The 24,297-nt window shown below is 39.4% G+C and overlaps 1 protein-coding gene across 1 annotated transcript in view; it reads right to left on the reverse strand.

The window, feature by feature from the left end:
• The window catches only part of LOC105490028 (unc-13 homolog C), a 699,235-nt gene that overhangs the window by 50,457 nt on the left and 624,481 nt on the right, over positions 1-24,297 (reverse strand). The window contains exon 29 of the mRNA XM_011755257.3: positions 22,536-22,683. Coding sequence (XP_011753559.2) covers positions 22,536-22,683 — 148 coding nt within the window. The remainder of the gene's footprint in view (positions 1-22,535; positions 22,684-24,297) is intronic.

Consider the following 24,297-nt stretch of genomic DNA (forward strand, 5'->3'; position numbering starts at 1 on the left):
ATTTGTATCATAACGTTTTCTTAGTCAATACTAAGAATACCTGCCATCTAAATGGACTGTAACACTTATCCCCTAGTTTCCAAATTGGCTTACTCCTAAAGGAAGGAAAACCTGACTTTTTCCATTTCCTTTTCATCTGTCTACTCTTCTCCTCTTTTGAATTCTTCATAAGGACTTTCACCGCCTTTCAACATCGTTTTAACACTGTAGGGCATGGTGCTCACAATTTTGCACATTTAATTTGTTCTGCATTGGGGGTTATGGTTACAAAGGGGGATGCTCTCTCAGGTTACCTTGCCTTTCAGGCTAAAGAATTCGAGGTATTTATAAACTGAGGGAATAAAATGACTTCAAGTGGAAAATGAAATGAAACGAGGCATAACGGCATACTACAAGATAGCAATGCAATTTAAAGCTAGAATAGGTCTAGTGTGTTCTAAATCATAAACACATTTTACATTATAAATATATATTGTCAGTAAACAACCAAGCGTTCTGTTGTGATTTATGTATTTAGGTTCCTAATTTGGTCTTGAGGTCTCTCTTTGGAGGGGGCCAGAAGCCAGCCAATCTCCAGGAGAGCCCTGGCCAGGGGGAAAGGTAGGTTCTAGGGTGTCAGTCAGGTGAGGCACAAGGAGGAGGTGAAACGAAAACGCATGAACAGAAGAAATCCCTTACTTTCACATCCCAGAGGTCTGGCGAGCGGCGCGAGTCTGAGGGGGACTCTGAAGGCCGTGGGAAGCCGGAGAGCAGAGCAAGCAAGGGCCTGAAGCTATGTCCTGGGGCTTTCTCGTGGGGGGTGTGGCTTGGTTGATTTAAGAGAACAGGTAAGAAGCAGGGCTTATTTACAGGACCCTGGTGTTGGCCATTAGGTTTTATCATGGTCAGCAGCTGTGGGCTGTGTGGGTTTTGGTTCAGTGAGATGAAGAACAAATGGACCACATCACAACCACTCAGGGAGGGGGAGTGTTACCCAGACCAGAGGTGATACAGTGAGAATGGGCTTCAGACAACTTAGGTCAGGCCTGAAAATGGCTGCTGAGGCAGCCACTATTAACCACATTTATGGCAGTTTCCAACAAAACCTGGCTTTTAAATCATTTCTATTATACGTGAAGAAAAACTGAAAATATTTGGAAATAACCCCTTTGGTTTGCACAAATAAACAGGAATCAAATTTCTAGGTTCTCCTATTATACGTAAAATGGCAATGTCATTTAAATGAAAGCTAAGATATGAGAAAAAATTGAGGGAACTACGTAGCCCTTTACCTCAGGTGTGAACGTGTTTTTGTTTCATAAAGGCCTTTTTAAGCTTTAGTTTCAGATTTACCTTGTTGTTATTTTAGCGCAGTCTATGTGAAAATATTCTTTTGAGGCTATAAAACACATGCTCTCATTTGGAAAAATCATATTTTTCATGGACTCTATATTTTCCTATTTTGATCTTTGAGGGTTTCTTTTATCTAGTGGTTTATATTGCTAAAGTAACTGCCTACGGTTAGTCTGCAGCCAACAAGTTACCCTGAATTAGCTACAGGTGGCTCTCATGACAGGAATGGTGTGGCGTGAGGCTTAACAATGGTTCTCAAATTGTGGTTCCTAAACCAGCATCATCAGTTGTGTCTGAGAGCTTATTATAAATGCAGATTCTCAGACCCCACCCAGACCCACTGAATAAGAAACTCTGAATGCAACCCAGCAATCTGTGGTCAAACAAGCCAGACAGGTGATGCTGAGCTGCGTTAGAGAACCGTCAGTTTACTATTACAGAAACCCCTTAGGGTTTCTGTGGCACAGGGTTTCTGTAGCACGTTGCTTAAGTAATGTAAATGACCAACATTTATATTACTTATAAATGGTAGCACATTACTTAAGTAATAGAAATGGTCAACATTTTAAAATTCTTTTAGCTGGTACTGAGAACCATTATACTGTTTAACAAGGGGTCAGGCTAACAGCAGTGGTGGTCGTCGTAATTCACAGTTTTGGCTAGTTGGCCCAGTTCACAGGCACAGTGATTTGTCCAGAGGACTCACAGTGACTTGCAAACATGTGCCTTCTGCAGAGCTCAGACTGAGAGGCCTTTTGAGGGACTAACCAGCACAAACATTGAAATGTCATTGATATTTACCCTGCCCTCATCTTCACCCTCATTCTGGGCCTTTGCTTTCCTTGAAACAGTGGCTTTCTCTGTGACTTCGTTTATCCTCTCACTGTGTGCCCTTCCTCAGAACTTGCAAAGGCTCCGCAGGATTCAAGAATCACCTCCTGAATGTAGTTTCAGAACTGACTGCTCTCTTAACCGTATTTCATATCTTAGTAGACATAGTCACTTCGATGTCCTCCTGTTAACATCAGCACAAATAAATAAAACTGAATCTGGGCCTCAAATCAGCTCCCCATCTAAGCTTCCAAATTTTCGTCAGTGGTAGGTTTCACAGATCTATGAATTACCTAATTCCCCTTTCTCCTTTGCTTGCTTGACCCTGGAATGACCTCTAGATTTTAATAATATTTATCATATTCATCCCTTTTCTCCATTCCTGCTATTACTGCACTTAGAATGTGAATACCTAAACTATGAAACTGTTTTCCAAAAGGCCGCCTTCTCGTTCCATCCTCATTCCCTCCCTTTCTCCTTCCTTCCCTTTCTCCTAATTCCTTCCTTCTTGCCTTCTCTCCTCCTTTCCTTCCTCCCCTTTCTTCCACAAACAGATGCCAAAATAAATGGTTTATATTAACCTGTATGACCTCCTCTCTTTCTAGGTCTCCCACTAAGACCAGCCTCCACATTCTTGAGGCTCAAAATTCTCCAAATTCTGATGACAATCTACTTCTTTCGTCTCCCCTCCATTCACTTCCCCTATTGACTTTTTAGTGGTTCTCAAACTCAGAAGCACCAAAAAGGCTGATTAAAAGAAATATTTGAGCCTGACTTCTCGAGTTTCTGTCCCAGCAGTTTCAGGGTAAAGCCCAAGATTTAGCACGTCTGAAAAGTTTCCATGTGCTATAGATAGATTGTTGGTATCTCCCCCAAATTCATATGTTGAAGTCCTAATTCCCAGTGTGACCGTATTTAGAGATGGGGCCTCTAAGGAAATAACTAAGGTTAAATGAGGTAATAGGGTGGGGCCATGGCCTCATGGGATTAGTATCCTTATAAAATGAGACACCAGAGAACTTAGGATCTCTCTCTCAACCATGTGAAGACACAGCAAGAAGAAGGCTGTCTCCAAGCCAGGAGGAGAGCCTTCAGAACTGGAAAATAAATTTTTGTGTTTAGGCCACTCAGTCTTTGTTATTTTATTATGATAGTCTGAGCAGGCAATCAATCCTGAGGCTGCTGTTCTGGGACTATACTTTGAGAACACCTTTCTACTCCACTCTGATTGATCGATCTCCTTGTCAACGTGATCTCTGTGTCTTTCTGACATGCCTACTTTTCTCCTTTCTTTACTTGAGCCACACATCTTCTCGAAAACCCACTTTGAACCTGATGTCTTCCCTGAAGGATCCCAACTCTCCCATCACAGCCATCTCTCCCCTTCTGGAAGCCTCTACTCTTGATCTTTAGATGCATCTGGCATCTAGCATAAACTACCTTGGATGATTCTTTTTTCTCTTCATACAGTTGTTTTGTCTTCATCATAAGCTTCTTGGAGCAAAGAATATCCCTGGTGTCACATACCTAGCACGGTGCTTTGTGCACAGCACAGGTTCAATGAATACATGATTATTTGACTACTGTAGAGTGTATGCAGAAGGGGTTCCTGGAAATTGCAGGCCTGAATCATTCAGGTGTCATAGATCTCTCAGTCTCTCTGAGAATGTGGAGGTATAGCTCACAGCAGAACATGTGATTATTGGCTTACTTGCCTAGGGAGCTGCATCCTGAGGGGTGTCTCTCAATGTTTTGTAGACGAAAGAGTCACTTCTGAGACAGAGGACATCTAATGATGATGATGATGCCATAAGAATGGTGAACAATTATGGAGATTTCTATGTGCAAAGTGTTTCACAGGTATTACCACGTATAGTTCTCCCAGCAGCTCCACACAGTATGAATTATTATGCTTTCCATTTTTACAGATGACAAAATTGAGGCTAAGAGAGGATAAGTGACTTTTCCCAGGTCTTATAGCCAGGTAGAAGCAGAGCACATGCTTGGTCCATGTCTGCATAGCTCTCCATTCACCTGTTTTCGCATCTCTTGCCTTTCTTCCATGAATAAGCAGAGTTTTACACCAGAGGTTTATACAAGGTTAGCTTCCAACCTTTAAAGATTTAGGTTTACTATTTTTATGCCATTTAACATAGTTTATATTCCTTTTTCTAACATAGATGAAACACATAATAACAAGGCTTAACTTCTAGAGCCAAAGGATAACTGAAGGAGAAAACGTCCCATCTTCTCTCAGAAATCAGCTGTGAAGGACACGTGCAGGTTGGGAGGCAGTGGTCTGAAGTTTCCAATTAATGCCACTAACCCCATTGGTCACCAAACCTGTTCTCAGTGAACAAAAACAGGCATGATGGCTCAGTGGGGACAGAGAAATTGTATTGCGTTTTGCTTTCTTGACTCAGTGATTTGTAGAGTATTTTTCTGACATGTCAGAATTTCCATAAGATTCCCAAACAACTTATTCTAACCTCTGTTTTGCTTTCTAACCAGACCTAAAACAAAACAAACAGCAGTAACAAAAATATTAAAAAGTGTCCTAGCTACCCATAATAAAAAGGTGTTACACAATTTTCAAAATACTTGCTTTATCATTAACTCAGCACTTCATTTTAGTCAGTGCATTGTACAACCACTCTGGTAAATTTTTTTATTAAAATAAGGTTTATAAGTTGTATGTACATATGTAATGTTTATATGTATGTACAAATAACAGGTGGCTCCCACTCCAGGCAATTATGCTACCCACAGAGAAATTATGAGATTCTTTAAATCCTAAAGATAAAGTTTCTTTTTGTTTTGTTTTTTATAGTTTTTGTTTTTTGAGACAGAGTCTCGCTCTGTCACCCAGGCTGGAGTGCAGTGGCACGATCTCGGCTCACTGCAACCTCTGCCTCCCGGGTTCAAGCGATTCTTCTGCCTCAGCCTCCCAAGTAGCTGGGACTACAGATGTGTGCCACCACACCTGGCTATTTTTTTTTTTTTTTTTGTATTTTTAGTAGAGACGAGGTTTCACCATGTTAGCCGGATGGACTCGATCTCCTGACCTCGTGATCCGCCCACCTCAGCCTCCCCAAGTGCTGGGATTACAGGTTTGAGCCACAGCGCCCAGCCAAGAGCAAATTTAAATGGGCTATTTATTCCAGCTCAGATTTAAATCCAAGGCCTTAAAAGACTTCAAAATCTACCACTTTGAATAAACTGTACCTTGGCAATCAATTAAACTAATTTACTTTGCATAAGAAAGTATTTTTTATATTTTTAAATAAAATTATAATTAAAAAATAAATATCTAGACATTTTGGGATAATTTGAAAGTCTAGAAAACTATAAGCAGGCAGAGAAAAAAAATCAACCTCACTTTTCATCACACAGAAGTAATTGTTGCTTTTCTTTGGAATCCTGTAGAAGAAATTTTATATCCTAACTTTTATTAACTTAAGATTTATTTCACTAACACTTGCCTATTTTACTGCTGATCTATATCTTGAGTCTGTCCATATCTCTTTGTCACTATTCCACCATCCAAGCCCCATGCCATGTCTCACCTGGATTTTTATTGGAGCCTGGAAGTCTGTCTGCTCCTGTCTTGTCTCCCTTCAGTCTATTACCCATGTTGCACTCTTGCTTAAATCACTTCAGTGACATCCATTGCTCTTGGATGAGATGACTGTCACAAAAGGGCACCCAGGAGCCCTTTGGAATATTACACCAATATTCTGAATATCTCTGTCTGACTTTATTTTTTGTTTATTAATTTTTATTTAGTTTTTGAGATGGATTTTCACTCTTGTCCCCCAGGCTGGAGTGCAACGGCACGATCTCTGCTCACTGCAACCTCCACCTCCTGGGTTCAAGAGATTCTCCTGCCTCAGCCTCCCGAGTAGCTGGGACTACAGGCATGTACCATCATGCCCGGCTAATTCTTGTATTTTTAGTAGAGACGGGGTTTCACCATGTTGGCCAGTCTGGTCTTGAACTGCTGACCTTGAGTGATCCATTCACCTTGGCCTCCTAAAGTACTATGATTACAGGTGTGAGCCACCATGCCCAGCCCTCTGTCTGGCTTTAGAGGATTGTTCTGAGGCTCAAGTGACAAAAATACACGAAGGTGCTTATAAACGGTAGTAAACTGTAGTGTGAGTGGTTTTTACTTTATATGTAAACTTTATATATAACTTCAGATGTAAACAAATGTCAAGTGTTTCTGTTTCTTTTGAGAATACATGTATGTTACCTTCATAATTATTTAAACCAATCTTACTCTTTCAGAGGCAAGTAACAGAGAACACTTGAAGTCAGGAAACAGGAATTCTAATCACTGATATTCAGTATAACCTTGGAATGAGATCTGGCTCTCACCAAATTGAGAAATAAAGAAACACATTACACACATAGTTGTTGATTGAAAATGTGTACGCTATAAAAAATGTAATTTTTCAAGTATTCATGACAAAAAATGAATAAAGAATCACTAGAAGTACACCTTTTCTGAGCTAAAAATATGTACGTTTTAGTCTGTCATTACATTAAAAGTGATAATTTCCCCATGGCATGACATGCAATAAACATGTGCTTATTCTATGCTGTGAGAACTCTTAAATTTTACAAATGACTTTACAAAGATTCCCAGTTACCTTAACCTGATTTCAGATTTCCAGAAAAGATAAAATGCTAGACCAAATAAACTGTATTGTGAGAAAGTGGGATTTGGGATTTTGATGTCCTGCCCAGATTCTAATGGAAATATTCCTGTGGAGAGCTCGTTTGTTCATTCTGGACAAAGGAGTGTCAACATTTGATGTTTTCTCTCACTCCAAAGAGCATTATTCTGATGCTTGAAATGCTTATTTCAACATGTTCATCTTTGACCCAAATGAAGGAGTTGCCATGGAAAAAAACCTGGCAAAACTCTAAAGATTTTTCTTGTATCAGAGTATAAATGGCGAACAGATGGAAACTAGAATTTGAGGAATTTTAGGATGGTTTGAGAAGAGACTTTTTATGAGGGTTTCGCTGGGTTCTAGAGAAATGACAAGGGAAAGTGGTGCTGCTAACAGCCCTCAGCTATAAATCATGAGGGGACGAAGGAGTTACTGGAACCTGGAAAGAGAGAGTTTTCTAGAAAAGACATTGAGAGGCTTAGAGTCAAAGGACAGAGCCAGGCTGAGAGGAACCTGTCCAGAGGGAGACTGGAGAAGGAATATCTGAACTTTCTCTTCCCTCTTAGGAGAGGCTCCCTGCTGTCTGAACCACTTGGGAAACAGGGAGTAAGCCGGCCCAAGACTGTGACCCACACAGCTCAGCCTCCTACGGAGTGGGGGGAAAGTAGATTAGAAGGGGCAAATAAGAGATATGTGGCATAGACTTTCACAGTAATTTACCTAGCACAAAGCCTGGCACATGACAAATACTCCTAAAACTAAGTCACATGAAAGGATAAATGGATATTTCAGTGCCCTAAACTGTGCACAGGGACATACTTCATTTTTTCCTGGTCATTTTTTGAGTTTCACGTAACAGACTGAATAAAACTTCATGATTTCAAGAGTTTGCTTAAAAAAAAAAAAAAAAAAAAAAGAAAAGTAGTCTTATTCTCTCTTTTTAACTTTATATATCCCTTTGTATTTATCCAATGGCACTTACTTTTATCTTATATGATAATTAATGAATAGTGTCAGTTGTAAAACTATAAACTTTTTTCTCTCTAAGGATGCACACACACTCATATACACTTTGGATGTTCTACAGTGTCTAGAACAGGACCACAAACATAGTTGCTTCAACAAAAGTCTGTAATCACATACATTCAAATATGAGAACTATGTCATATTACACAGTTTGAGATTTTCTGCATTGAATTTAATAGTGTTCATTTGTTCTAAAACTCACTAAGCACCTGCTTTGCATCCAGTACTGTACTGAGCACTTAGATTTTAAAGATGAATAAGCCAACTGCCTGTCCTACTAGGGCTTACATTGTGAGAGAAGAGGATTGCCAACTATCAATCATGAAATGACTCAACTGTGCTAGGGAACTGTCACAAGATGAATCCTTGTGCTGGTGGGGGACAAGAGTGGAGAAGAGTGGGACAGGGAGGAAAGAGCAATGCAGCAATGTCCTAAATGTGCATGGTAGACTCCAGGCTAGGTTAGAAAGAGTATCCTGGAAGCAGGATGTATTTTCTTACATTTAGATTGGATGTCTACAACGTCAATTCCTCCTTTTATTACGTAAAAGGTGTCCTGTCTACCGAGTCTACCCAGTAACTGAAGCCAGAATGAAGGGAAACTGGGGAGCAGAGGAAGAAGTTAGAAGTTTGCGGAGGGGGTTTATTGCCAACATGAAGACCAAGTATCAGCTTAAAGATCATCGCCTGAACAAAAGAGAGATTCAGTGATGCTAACATGTAGAGTGCGGAGAAGTAAGTACACCCAATTATTTAAAGCTAGGGAGAAGAAAGCATGGGCTGTGGGAAGGAATAATGATAGACTGATTTCTTTCTGATGAAAATGAGCGTGAGACAGTGGGAGGGACGTTGTCTCTGTCATTTATCTACTTGACCAACTACCTTAGCAAGTTTTAAAATCTATTAGTAAAATCTTTACTCATCGTGTCTTAATCTGAGAAGTGTGGAGAATGCTACTGGTCTTGCAGGATTTGGGGGATGAATAGCACAGAGGTAGACAACTTGGTTAGTGCACAAGATGTTTGCTTAGCATCACTGTAACCTGATTTAATACTTGCCATTTCTACTTTGGGAGTCAACATCCTTAGAATCCTATCACAGTACCCCTCCTATTAAAGGTATTTGTGTATAGCTCTTTGAGTGCACTGAAGACCCTCATCCACTTTGGTGAAGTTAATGTCATCAGAAAGACTGCAATGTTTGAAGAGTCATATTTCACAGATTCTCCTCAGTTTTACACTTAGGACTCTAGAGAAATGCTAACCTCTTGTCTTAGAAGGCAATTCTAGATAGTCCAATGGTGCCTAAGGGGCAGAGAGTGACACAGACCTGCTGCACAGGATTCCAGATCTCTGATTATCTCTGACAAGCTTATCAGCCAATATGAGAAATAACTTCTATGTGTTAAAATCAGTATTAAGTTGAAAATGACCAAGCATAGGAACTGAAGACATTTCACAGCATTTTTTTCCCATAGGTGGCTATCCAGTTGAAATTTCAGCTGTGGCTCTTGGCCAAAAAGTTCATTTTAAAAAAAAATTGAGAACAGTATTTCTGCCAATGAAATACTAAGTTCTTCTATATTTCTAATAAGAAAATGGTTCATTTTTTCCGCAGTGAACCATTTCAGAAAAGGGTTTATTTTCTACTTCTGGGCATATATTCTATAGTTTGAGGAATATAATTAGAGATAATCAATGCTTTCATTAGGTGATATGATCCCAAATAACATGTTTGAGACGCTTCCAAATTTTACTCCTGACAATAAAAGTGTGCTTGGATAATATAATCTGGCATTTAAACTTTTCATCCTATATTCTGGATACAAGGTGGGCAAATCACCTGAGGTCAGGAGTTCGAGACCAGCCTGACGAACATGGTAAAACCCCGTCTCTACTACAATTACAAAAATTAGCTGGGTGTGGCGGTGGGCACCTGTAATCCCAGCTATTCAGGAAGCTGAGGCAGGAGAATCACTTGAACTCAGGAGGCGGAGGTTGCAGTGAGCCGAGATTATGACATTGCACTCCAGGTTGGGTGACAAAGACTCCATTTCAAAAAATAATAATAATAAATAACTGACATATTTCTTCCACTTAAATTATAAAAATGACCAATAAAAAGAAGAGTGAGCAATCTCCCCATAACATTAATGCAATACACTAAGCATACTGAAGTATATTAATAGATTCCAGAATGGGAATCAGTAGGTATCTGCTTTCCATCTCAAATTAAAATACATTGTACTCTACTTCAACAGGATACAGGTTATTAAAATGATCAAAATGATCTAATCTAAATTTTTTTTTTTTTTTTTGAGGCGGAGTCTGGCTCTGTCGCCCAGGCTGGAGTGCAGTGGCCGGATCTCAGCTCACTGCAAGCTCCGCCTCCCGGGTTTACGCCGTTCTCCCGCCTCAGCCTCCGGAGTAGCTGGGACTACAGGCACCCGCCACCTCACCCGGCTAGTTTTTTGTATTTCTTAGTAGAGATGGGGTTTCACAGTGTTAGCCAGGATGGTCTCGATCTCCTGACCTCGTGATCCGCCCGTCTCGGCCTCCCAAAGTGCTGGGATTACAGGCTTGAGCCACCGCGCCCAGCCGATCTAATCTAAATTTTAAGAAACTTAAAATAAGCAGGGACTGAAAGACTTCACTCATTAAAACGAAAAAAGAGGACAGATCACAGAATAAAAACACTTCAGCTCTTGTATTTTAATTCACATAGGCATTAACTATTAATATTTTGGTAGGACAGTTGTAATTTCTATATAAAATATCCCTTTTCTGTGTGAAGCTTTTGTGATTCAGGTCACTCAAGCTGCAATAAAAACTCAGAGAAGGAAACAGAGGACGGCTCAGCAGTTAATCATTCTGTGCCTTATTTCAAATCGTGTTATTCATCGAAAAAACTGTACTTAATATGTTCAAGTTTTATTCATTTTTCACTGTCTGCTCCTGCATGAAATATTCAAAGAGCCCTTGGTATAATGAAATAGCCATTACAAAAAAAATTTTTTTTATTAACATTGTAATCAAGATGCAAGAAATAAATTTTCTACCAGCTTCTAAAACTGTAAGTAATGCATTCTTAAGAAAAAAAACAGCAATAAAAATGTAATATTTCAAGCTAGCTATCCATTTTAAATCACCGAGTCAAATTTTGGAGAAATAACGTGATAATTCCAACATATATTAAAATTTCTGCTAATGTTACATTAAACCTGCCACCGTATTTTTATATATTTTAATGGTGCAAAGAAATTTAAGATACTTTTAATAATATCTATTGATTAAAATAGGGGGTGATGTGGTGAATTTTGTTTTTAAAAAAATTATGTTTTTTCACCAGTGACAATATACTGTGGACATGCTTGCCACATTGGGATTTTAATATAGGATTGCAAGTACATACTTTCCTGGACAGTTTCTTTATCCAGAATACATTTCTTCTTCTACCTTCTCATGACCCAATATACTTAACCACCTCTCTGCCTTTTCTGTCTCTTCAGGCCAAAATTTCACTTCTTACTTTTCAGCCTGTATTAGAGTAGGGTGTCCCAGACTGAGCACTATTGCTATTTAGAGCCAGATGAATTTGTATTACAGGAAGGCTGTCCTATGCACTGTAGATGTTTAGCAACATTCCTGGCCTCTACACTAGATGCCAGTAACAGGACCACCACCCCAGGATGTGACATCCAAAGAGGTACAGACATTACCATATGTCTCCTGAGGGAGAAAACCACCCCTACTTAAGAAGCGCTGTATTAGAGCAACTTGCATACATAACGTCATATTCACCTTTGACCATATTTCTCATTGTATGAAACTTAGCTCAGAGGTGACACTGAGTAAATGTTTGTGAAATGGATGCAGAATAAGATGGTGTTTTAGTATTGCAGTACGTTTCTAGAATAATAAACATGTTACTCATATATTAAATTCTCAGTTCCACTTAAAAACTTAAGAATAATTCTACATCCATTTCAGATTTGTTTATTTTCCATGTTTGGAACAGAGAGAGAAGAGAAGACTGTTTTTCCCATATGAAAAATCACATTTGAATTATGTGGCTCATACACTTCTAACGGGATTCAATTCCTTGTAGAGTATTTTTTTTTCTTTTTGTCGAACTGCTTCAGAAGGATGACATCCAAATCTCTTTCACAAGAGAATAATGAAGGAGGTAAGAGTTCAAACATAGGACAGAAAAGAGCAAGAAAGAGGTGAAGAAGGAAAAAAGAGTAAATGAGCAAGATACAAGAGGTTTGCCACACTTATAAACCCATTTATTAAAAAGTTGAATTCAATTAAACATATTTTTAAAGGGAAGTATGTCTTAAAACTTGAAAATAGTGAAAAAATCAATGATAAGCTATTGACGTTTTCCTTATATCAAATGCTATAGTTACTTTTCTAACACAGCAAGGGAAAAAAACAAAAAAGAGAAGGAGATGAGAAAGGGAAAGAAGAAAATGGAGTTAAGGGGAAATTATATGAGAATGAGAAAAGTAAAACACAAATGCTTTGAAAAGTGCGCTTAGATTTCTAAAGGATCACAAGACATTTTATACAACACACATTTTGATTAAATAGCACTTAAATAATAATTCAACGCATTTGAAATAGTTTGAAATAGTAATTTACCCCACAGAGTATGGATTAAAAATTAAAGAGACAGGCCGGGCACAGTAGCTCTCACCTGTAATCTCAGCACTTTGGGAGGCTGAGGTGGGCCGATCACCTGGGGTCAGGAGATCGAGACCAGCCTGGCCAACATGGTGAAACTGTCTCTACTAAAAAACGTACAAAAATGCTGGGCATGGTGGCCTGTTCCTGTAATCCCAGCTACCCAGGAGGCTGAGGCAGAAGAATCGCTGGAACCAGGTGGCAGAGGCTGCAGTGAGCCGAGATCATGCCACTGTACTCTAGCCTGGGTGACAGAGCAAGACTCCATCTCAAAAAAAAAAAAAAAAATTAAACAGACAAAAAAACCACTTTGGGTTTATGATCATAAGGTAAATGATTATGCTTATTATTTGGAAAAAAATACAAGCTTTTTTTTCCCCCCAGATAATACTTACTCATTTAAAAAGTTGTATTTCATTAATTAGTTCTGTATTTCTAAATTAAGAAAACATGAGAGAGAAAGCCCAAGTAATGGGGAAACATTCATTCAAGGTAGTGAGCCTTTTCACTTGTCATCAAGGAGGGGTGGTCACAGTGCTCTGGGCACAGAGTCTAGATACGTGTTGAGCCAGGATCTGGTGCCCTGCTTTTTAGCCATGTGACCTTAGGCTTGGGTTCTCCCAGAAGCAAACCTGAGACAAGCATCAAAAGGTAAGTGGTCTGCCTGGGGAGGGATCCCAGGAAACACTGGGAAAGGAGCCAGGAGGTGAGAAAAGAAAAAAGTAAGCTAAAAAAAAAAAATAGTAAGTAAAAAATAAGTGCGTGTCAAGCCAGTCTTCGGAGGGAAAAGATCTCATCTCACAGGGACACTCTAGAGTGCTGTGTATTTAGAATACACATCAGAGTTGTCACAAATGAGGAAGATGGAGATTTTCTCTTCTTCCTTTCTTACCCACCAACTTCCTGTATTTCATCGGTAGGGGGCTGCTCCCTGAGGCATTAACCCTTTGGCCCTCCAGTTGGTCCTTCATGGGACTGAGCCTGTGCCTGTGGCTCCTCAGGCAGAGTGGCAGGTGTTTGCAATAAGCAGTGTCAGCTATTACTGCTTTACATTTGATTGATACTATAACACCACTATGATATTTCTAAATTATATAACAAAATCTAAGTTAAAATAACAAAAATGAAATACAATAACTATTCATGGGTATTTGGTATTGTGCTAAGTGCTAGCCAATTATTTGGACAACTGCAACAGTATTTACACTGTGATATGGTTGGGCTGTGTCCCCACCCAAATCTCTTCTTGAATTGTAGCTCCCATAATTCCCACATGTCATGGGAGGGACCCGGTGAGAGGTAATTGAATCATGGGGATGGGTTTTTCCTGTTTTGTTATTGTGCTAGTGAATAAGTCTCATGAGATCTGATGGTTTTATAAAGGGCAGTTCACCTGCACACACTCTCTTGCCTGCCACCATGTAACACATGCCTTTGCCCCTCCTTTGCCTTCTGCCATGATTGTGAGGTCTCCCCAGCCATGCTGAACTGTGAGTCCATTAAACCTCTTTCCTTTATAAATTACCTGCTCTTGGGTATGTCTTTATTAGCAGCGTGAGAATGGGCTAATATGCACTGGAAACTGAAACTCCATTTGGTCATTTTGGACTTCATGCCACCAAAAAAACAGGTAGAATAACAGATATAGGATAATAAATCCTACTATTAATTGGAAATGATCATCTGCAGGAAGAGTACCAATGGAATTCAAAGGGTGGAACCCAAATGCCTCTATTTCAGCATGCCCAGTGTCAAATGTTCAAACAATCAGATAGCACTCTATATAAACAAGACCCCAATAATTAAACTTTTCTATATTTCTCTGTCACTTAAGGAATCTTGGAAGTTGAGTTTCCTTTGGCGCCAAAGAGAACATGGACTGGACAGAAGAATTTGTAAGTTATAAGTATGAACTATAACTTTAGGATCTGTTACAGAAATAAGTATTGTATCTTCCACTATATTTTCATTTTTATGGTTCTATAAATCATTCTAAAATGTAGCTAATTCTCATCTATCTCTCTTGCCCATCACAATTTTCTAAAGGGTGTAGTGTTGACTAACTTTATTATTCAGTCTATGGTCATGAATATTGAGATGGGATTGTGATAGAATAAAAACAAAAGAGACGGAATGAATATTCCTCAGAAATCCTGGATTCACTAACTGAGAAGACTTTAGCTTGCCTCCATTTATTATTGAACATGGTCGTGTTACATCAAGCCATAGCATTGTCCCTCCCCTAATGTGGAAGTATAAATACTTATGTACAGGTAGAAAAGAGAATTTTAGAGAAATGGCAGGGTGGAGAAATTGGGTAGTAGTGGAGAAGTCTCCATTACCACCAACAATTTGGGAAGAAGGTATGAGTTTTCTCTGGCTCAAGTGGACCTCACGAGAGGAAGCTGGGCTTTAGCTTACTTGCTGGAATCCCATTCCAGAGGGCTAGCCACAAGAAATGGATTTTCAAGCAGCATGAATCTATGGCATATCTGCAGTAGGCAGTCACAGGAGACACTGACAGGAATCGATCTGAAATAGATTTCACTCCTCAAGGAAATGTACAGATAGGAAGGTCCCCAGAAACACACACGAGAGACCAGCATTTGGATGCAATAATATAGGAAGCATTGAGGACCTCTTCTTCTTTCCCTTTAGTTTCCATTCCCAAAAACACTGTGGAAAACCTTAAGGGAGCATGAGCATGCATTCAGGTAAAAATGTTTTGAATATTTCTGCATCTCTTGACAATCTCTCATGAGCTCGACTTTGTTATAAAAATATCAAAAAAGAAATATCCATTGGAGGGCGGAGCAAGATGGCCGAATAGGAGCAGCTCCAGTCTCCAACTCCCAGCGCGAGCGACACAGAAGACCGGTGATTTCTGCATTTTCAACTGAGGTACTGGGTTCATCTCACTGGGGAGTGCCGGACGATCGGTGCTGGTCAGCTGCTGCAGCCCGACCAGCGAGAGCTGAAGCAGGGCGAGGCATTGCCTCACCTGGGAAGCACAAGGGGGAAGCGAGTCCCTTTTCCTAGCCAGGGGAACTGAGACACACAACACCTGGAAAATCGGGTAACTCCCAACCCATACTGCGCTTTAAGCAAACAGGCACACCAGGAGATCATATCCCACACCTGGCCGGGAGGGTCCCACACCCACGGAGCCTCCCTCATTGCTAGCGCAGCAGTCTGTGATCTACCGGCAAGGCAGCAGCGAGGCTGGGGGAGGGGCGCCCGCCATTGCTGAGGCTTAAGTAGGTAAACAAAGCTGCTGGGAAGCTCGAACTGGGTGGAGCTCACAGCAGCTCAAGGAAACCTGCCTGTCTCTGTAGACTCCACCTCTGGGGACAGGGCACAGTAAACTAAACAAACTCAGCAGACACCTCTGCAGACGCAAACGACTCTGTCTGACAGCTTTGAAGAGAGCAGTGGATCTCCCAACACGGAGGTTGAGATCTGAGAAGGGACAGACTCCCTGCTCAAGTGGGTCCCTGACCCCTGAGTAGCCTAACTGGGAGACATCCCCCACTAGGGGCAGTCTGACACCCCACACCTCACAGGGAGGAGTACACCCCTGAGAGGAAGCTTCCAAAGCAAGAATCAGACAGGTACACTCGCTGTTCAGAAATATTCTATCTTCTGCAGCCTCTGCTGCTGATACCCAGGCCAACAGGGTCTGGAGTGGACCTCAAGCAATCTCCAACAGACCTACAGCTGAGGGTCCTGACTGTTAGAAGGAAAACTATCAAACAGGAAGGACACCTACACCAAAACCCCATCAGTACATCACCATCATCAAAGACCAGAGGCAGATAAAACCACAAAGATGGGGGAAAAGCAGGGCAGAAAAGCTGGAAATTCAAAAAATAAGAGCGCATCTCCCCCGGCAAAGGAGCGCAGCTCATCGCCAGCAACGGATCAAAGCTGGACGGAGAATGACTTTGACGAGATGAGAGAAGAAGGCTTCAGTCCATCAAATTTCTCAGAGCTAAAGGAGGAATTACGTACCCAGCGCAAAGAAACTAAAAATCTTGAAAAAAAAGTGGAAGAATTGATGGCTAGAGTAATTAATGCAGAGAAGGTCCTAAACGAAATGAAAGAGATGAAAACCATGACACGAGAAATACGTGACAAATGCACAAGCTTCAGTAACCGACTCGATCAACTGGAAGAAAGCGATTGATGATCAAATGAATGAAATGAAGCGAGAAGAGAAACCAAAAGAACAAAGAAGAAAAAGAAATGAACAAAGCCTGCAAGAAGTATGGGATTATGTAAAAAGACCAAATCTACATCTGATTGGGGTGCCTGAAAGTGAGGGGGAAAATGGAACCAAGTTGGAAAACACTCTTCAGGATATCATCCAGGAGAACTTCCCCAACCTAGTAGGGCAGGCCAACATTCAAATCCAGGAAATACAGAGAACGCCACAAAGATACTCCTCGAGAAGAGCAACTCCAAGACACATAATTGCCAGATTCACCAAAGTTGAAATGAAGGAAAAAATCTTAAGGGCAGCCAGAGAGAAAGGTCGGGTTACCCACAAAGGGAAGCCCATCAGACTAACAGCAGATCTCTCGGCAGAAACTCTCCAAGCCAGAAGAGAGTGGGGGCCAATATTCAACATTCTTAAAGAAAAGAATTTTAAACCCAGAATTTCATATCCAGCCAAACTAAGTTTCATAAGTGAAGGAGAAATAAAATCCTTTACAGATAAGCAAATGCTGAGAGATTTTGTCACCACTAGGCCTGCCTTACAAGAGACCCTGAAGGAAGCACTCAACATGGAAAGGAACAACCGGTACCAGCCATTGCAAAAACATGCCAAAATGTAAAGACCATTGAGGCTAGGAAGAAACTGCATCAACTAACGAGCAAAATAACCAGTTAATACCATAATGGCAGGATCAAGTTCACACATAACAATATTAACTTTAAATGTAAATGGACTAAATGTTCCAATTAAAAGACACAGACTGGCAAACTGGATAAAGAGTCAAGACCCATCAGTCTGCTGTATTCAGGAGACCCATCTCACACGCAGAGACATACATAGGCTCAAAATAAAGGGATGGAGGAAGATTTACCAAGCAAATGGAGAACAAAAAAAAGCAGGGGTTGCAATACTAGTCTCTGATAAAACAGACTTTAAACCATCAAAGATCAAAAGAGACAAAGAAGGCCATTACATAATGGTAAAGGGATCAATTCAACAGGAAGAGCTAACTATCCTAAATATATATGCACCCAATACAGGAGCACCCAGATTCATCAAGCAAGTCCTTAGAGACTTAGAAAGAGACTTAGACTCCCATACAATAATAATGGGAGACTTCAACACTCCACTGTCAACATTAGACAGATCAATGAGACAGAAAGTTAACAAGGATATCCAGGAATTGAACTCATCTCTGCAGCAAGCAGACCTAATAGACATCTATACAACTCTCCACCCCAAATCAACAGAATATACATTCTTCTCAGCACCACATCGTACTTACTCCAAAATTGACCACATAATTGGAAGTAAAGCACTCCTCAGCAAATGTACAAGAACAGAAATTATAACAAACTGTCTCTCAGACCACAGTGCAATCAAACTAGAACTCAGGACTAAGAAACTCAATCAAAACCGCTCAACTACATGGAAACTGAACAACCTGCTCCTGAATGACTACTGGGTACAGAACGAAATGAAGGCAGAAATAAAGATGTTCTTTGAAACCAATGAGAACAAAGATACAACATACCAGAATCTCTGGGACACATTTAAAGCAGTGTGTAGAGGGAAATTTATAGCACTAAATGCCCACAAGAGAAAGCAGGAAAGATCTAAAATTGACACTCTAACATCGCAATTAAAAGAACTAGAGAAGCAAGAGCAAACACATTCGAAAGCTAGCAGAAGGCAAGAAATAACTAAGATCAGAGCAGAACTGAAGGAGATAGAGACACAAAAAACCCTCCAAAAAATCAATGAATCCAGGAGTTGGTTTTTTGAAAAGATCAACAAAATTGACAGACCACTAGCCAGACTAATAAAGAAGAAAAGAGAGAAGAATCAAATCGACGCAATTAAAAATGATAAAGGGGATATCACCACCAACCCCACAGAAATACAAACTACCATCAGAGAATACTATAAACACCTCTACGCAAATAAACTGGAAAATCTAGAAGAAATGGATAATTTCCTGGACACTTACACTCTTCCAAGACTAAACCAGGAAGAAGTTGAATCCCTGAATAGACCAATAGCAGGCTCTGAAATTGAGGCAACAATTAATAGCCTACCAACCAAAAAAAGTCCAGGACCAGATGGATTCACAGCTGAATTCTACCAGAGGTACAAGGAGGAGCTGGTACCATTCCTTCTGAAACTATTCCAATCAATAGAAAAAGAGGGAATCCTCCCTAACTCATTTTATGAGGCCAATATCATCCTGATACCAAAGCCTGGCAGAGACACAACAAAAAAAGAGAATTTTAGACCAATATCCCTGATGAACATCGATGCAAAAATCCTCAATAAAATACTGGCAAACCGGATTCAGCAACACATCAAAAAGCTTATCCACCATGATCAAGTGGGCTTCATCCCTGGGATGCAAGGCTGGTTCAACATTCGCAAATCAATAAACATAATCCAGCATATAAACAGAACCAAAGACAAGAACCACATGATTATCTCAATTGATGCAGAAAAGGCTTTTGACAAAATTCAATAGCCCTTCATGCTAAAAACTCTCAATAAATTCGGTATTGATGGAACGTACCTCAAAATAATAAGAGCTATTTATGACAAACCCACAGCCGATATCATACTGAATGGGCAAAAACTGGAAAAATTCCCTTTGAAAACTGGCACAAGACAGGGATGCCCTCTCTCACCACTCCTATTCAACATAGTGTTGGAAGTTCTGGCTAGGGCAATCAGGCAAGAGAAAGAAATCAAGGGTATTCAGTTAGGAAAAGAAGAAGTCAAATTGTCCCTCTTTGCAGATGACATGATTGTATATTTAGAAAACCCCATTGTCTCAGCCCAAAATCTCCTTAAGCTGATAAGCAACTTCAGCAAAGTCTCAGGATACAAAATTAATGTGCAAAAATCACAAGCATTCTTATACATCAGTAACAGACAAACAGAGAGCCAAATCATGAGTGAACTCCCATTCACAATTGCTTCAGATAGAATACAATACCTAGGAATCCAACTTACAAGGGATGTAAAGGACCTCTTCAAGGAGAACTACAAACCACTGCTCAGTGAAATAAAAGAGGACACAAACAAATGGAAGAACATACCATGCTCATGGATAGGAAGAATCAATATCGTGAAAATGGCCATACTGCCCAAGGTAATTTATAGATTCAATGCCATCCCCATCAAGCTATCAATGAGTTTCTTCACAGAATTGGAAAAAACTGCTTTAAAGTTCATATGGAACCAAAAAAGAGCCCGCATCTCCAAGACAATCCTAAGTCAAAAGAACAAAGCTGGAGGCATCACGCTACCTGACTTCAAACTATACTACAAGGCTACAGTAACCAAAACAGCATGGTACTGGTACCAAAACAGGGATATAGACCAATGGAACAGAACAGAGTCCTCAGAAATAATACCACACATCTACAGCCATCTGATCTTTGACAAACCTGAGAGAAACAAGAAATGGGGAAAGGATTCCCTATTTAATAAATGGTGCTGGGAAAATTGGCTAGCCATAAGTAGAAAGCTGAAACTGGATCCTTTCCTTACTCCTTATACGAAAATTAATTCAAGATGGATTAGAGACTTAAATGTTAGACCTAATACCATAAAAATCCTAGAGGAAAACCTAGGTAGCACCATTCAGGACATAGGCATGGGCAAAGATTTCATGTCTAAAACACCAAAAGCAACGGCAGCAAAAGCCAAAATTGACAAATGGGATCTCATTAAACTAAAGAGCTTCTGCACAGCAAAAGACACTACCATCAGAGTGAACAGGCAACCTACAGAATGGGAGAAAATTTTTGCAATCTACTCATCTGACAAAGGGCTAATATCCAGAACCTACAAAGAACTCAAACAAATTTACAAGAAAAAAACAAACAACCCCATCAAAAAGTGGGCAAAGGATATGAACAGACATTTCTCAAAAGAAGACATGCATACAGCCAACAGACACATGAAAAAATGCTCATCATCACTGGCCATCAGAGAAATGCAAATCAAAACCACAATGAGATACCATCTCACACCAGTTAGAATGGCGATCATTAAAAAGTCAGGAAACAACAGGTGCTGGAGAGGATGTGGAGAAATAGGAACACTTTTACACTGTTGGTGGGATTGTAAACTAGTTCAACCACTATGGAAAACAGTATGGCGATTCCTCAAGGATCTAGAACTAGATGTACCATATGACCCAGCCATCCCATTACTGGGTATATACCCAAAGGATTATAAATTATGCTGCTATAAAGACACATGCACTCGTATGTTTATTGCAGCACTATTCACAATAGCAAAGACTTGGAATCAACCCAAATGTCCATCAGTGACAGATTGGATTAAGAAAATGTGGCACATATACACCATGGAATACTATGCAGCCATAAAAAAGGATGAGTTTGTGTCCTTTGTAGGGACTTGGATGCAGGTGGAATCCATCATTCTTAGCAAACTATCACAAGAACAGAAAACCAAACACCTCATGTTCTCACTCATAGGTGGGAACTGAACAATGAGATCACTCGGACTCAGGAAGGGGAACATCACACACCGGAGCCTATCATGGGGAGGGGGGAGGGGGGAGGGATTGCATTGGGAGTTATACCTGATGTAAATGACGAGTTGATGGGTGCAGCACAGCAACATGGCACAAGTATACATATGTAACAAACCTGCACGTTATGCACATGTACCCTACAACTTAAAGTATAATAATAATAAATAAATTAAAAAAAAAAAAAGAAATATCCCACAGTATAACCTGGGGTATATGAAAAGGGATAATTGTAATTTTTAACTGGACAGTATCAGAAAGCATAAAGTGCTATACGCAGACTACCTACCTAGCACCTTTAGCTTTATCCTTGATATAGGGAGAAAAATTAATGTATCCAAGAGGAAAAAATGGTGAGTCCAGGGTATTTTCATCATAGTTAAAAAATTATCTGTATTTTCCCTTTTCCAAGGATCTTTCATGAATGAAGACAGTGTCCTCTTACTTACTTTTATTATTTCTGTAGTATAACTTACTAGTTTCTGAAGTTTAAGCCTGCATTTGGCTCTTTTGACTCACACTGACATTTTCAATAATCTCTTAGAAATATCAGATCTTAAATACATATAATCACCAAAATATAATAAATCACAAAGCAACTTGAAAGAAACACTTTTGAACAGTAATATCTTAGAAGCTTATGAGGTGGGAACTTTGACACATGAAACATATCTGAGTTTCAAATAAAATACCAAGCCTGCCTCTTGGCCTGTTTCAAAGAAATCTTGTAATTTTTTTCATATGAAATTAGCATAAAATGAGATTTCCCTTATAGAAACCCCACAGCACAGGATTTTACATTTGAAGTTAGGATTTAGGGAATTATTATCATTTTTTTGGAAGATACCAACACCAGAAATCCACTGAGTTTTTAATACTGAATTGAAGAAAATATCATGGTCATAAATTTTAAAAAGTAGATTTTACTTAAAGTAGTTTTATGGAAGTTAAAATCACCAACAAGTCAGCCATTCCACAGAGCTTTAGTACGGAATATATTAGTGTTATTAAAATTATTTATAAAATTACAATTCATGAACACTAAAAAATATTAGTATTCTCTATTAACCATAACTCTCCATTTTAATGATACTTCAATTCACAACAGCACAAAATTATTAGTACTATACATAATAATTCTGATGTTAAATTTTAGTTTAGTATTCAGTTTACCTTATTCTCAGGTCCTATGTGTTACTTACTCTGTGAGGTTTGAGTATCTATGAATTTCTTTATCAAGGCATCAGTAGTTTGGGTATAAAGACTGAGAGCATATCTCAGAGACTGAAGATCTGGGCTTTTCTCCAAGAAATTCTTTTTCAGGCCATTTCCTCCTGCATGAAAGTATTGCTACGAAGAAATAAAATAGCAGAGGCATTTAGAGAGAAGTAGTGCAGGAAGGAATTTATTACTCTAATAGAGAAGCTCAAATGGAATAATACAATTTGATCAATGCAAGATACAAAAAATGGTTCCACTATTTTCCCATTGCTAAGTTATTAACATCTAATTCAGGTCCCCTAGACATCTCTGAAATGACACTCAGCCTCACAGACCTCATATCACAGAAGGCCTAATCCTTTTTCTCTTATGCAAAACTTTAAACAAATGAGATCATGCTGATGTAGCAGTCAGAATCCTTATAGAATAACGGGTTTAGGTCACAATTATCGACTTGGTTATTGACTTCTGTTTCTTGAACATGAGAAAAATACCTAGGGTTGTCAAAATTTCATAGGGAAGGTAGCTTCTGGCCACATATTTTCCAGATACCAGTTTGCAATTCTAGGTCAAGTGTCTGCCACTCCATCTGCCCAATCCTCTAATCACACAGTGGTGCAGATATAGGCCAACCTGACAAGGCAGAGTGGTCCTTGGAAATCCAACAGTCCTTGAACCTTGTGTCTGATAAATATAATAAAACTTGTTTTTGCTATTGTTATTCAACCAAACTCAAAATATTCCAAAATGTATAAATAAGGTAATAGAGAAGATATATGGTCATTGACAATAAATGTGGTCACCGAGGGATGTTAGCATTTTTCATACTACAAGTGTTATGCACAGACAGACATTTCTTGGAAATGCAGACTGTCTAGAGATATATGATAGAACTAAGGATGCTTTTTTCTACCTGTTTATAAATAATAGATTTATAATATTCTATTAAGGTTAGATAAATGGTTCTCTTTCTCTCTTCCTGTACCAACAATACTAGAGGAAACAAAGCACTCACTAGTAACTATGGCTCACTGTGATCTATAATTAGTACAGAATGAAATATGCCAAAGAAGCTCAAGAAATTATTCAGAGACACTCCCCTAAATGGGTATGTGTCATTCTTCTTTCCCACTCCTTAAGAATTTCTCAGGCAGGACATTTCAATGAGCTGCAAAAATCATAATTATCGCAGTTTTTTTCCCTATTCAAGGAGAGATGCAGAAAAATTTTATGGGTATTAGCAAGCATCTGGTTCTACTTTCAGAGAGTATACTGTAGAGGACATTCATGGTGTAGGCCAAAGAAATTAGGCAATCGGGATTTAAACTTAAGAAAGACTGGTACAATTACAGATACCCTCCCCAGGGAGAAAGAAACCTATGGACCTTTGAAGTTCCATTCACTGATTCTAGCTAGGTACTCCGTGAAAACACAGGCTGTGGCAAAAACTACATATGCTATGAAAAGGAGGCACGGAGAAAATGTCTTCTCTTTAGGAGAATACAAAAACATAATTTTAAAATTGTTCTACACCTGGATCTTATAAAGAATGTTAAAACATTTTCACATGCAGAAAGTATTTAGAGGACTGTTAGTCCAGAACTGTTTTGGGCACCTTAACAGATGAAAAAAATATGATAATTCCTTTCTTTGAGAAATACAGTATTTAAGGATGGAAAAAAGATTTCATGGATATATTGAGAGGGATACACGTAAATGTATTTAGATTGGTCTTGACTCTGT

The sequence above is a fragment of the Macaca nemestrina genome, chromosome 7, assembly GCF_043159975.1.
Source record: "Macaca nemestrina isolate mMacNem1 chromosome 7, mMacNem.hap1, whole genome shotgun sequence".
NCBI classification, from domain to species: Eukaryota; Metazoa; Chordata; class Mammalia; order Primates; family Cercopithecidae; genus Macaca; species Macaca nemestrina.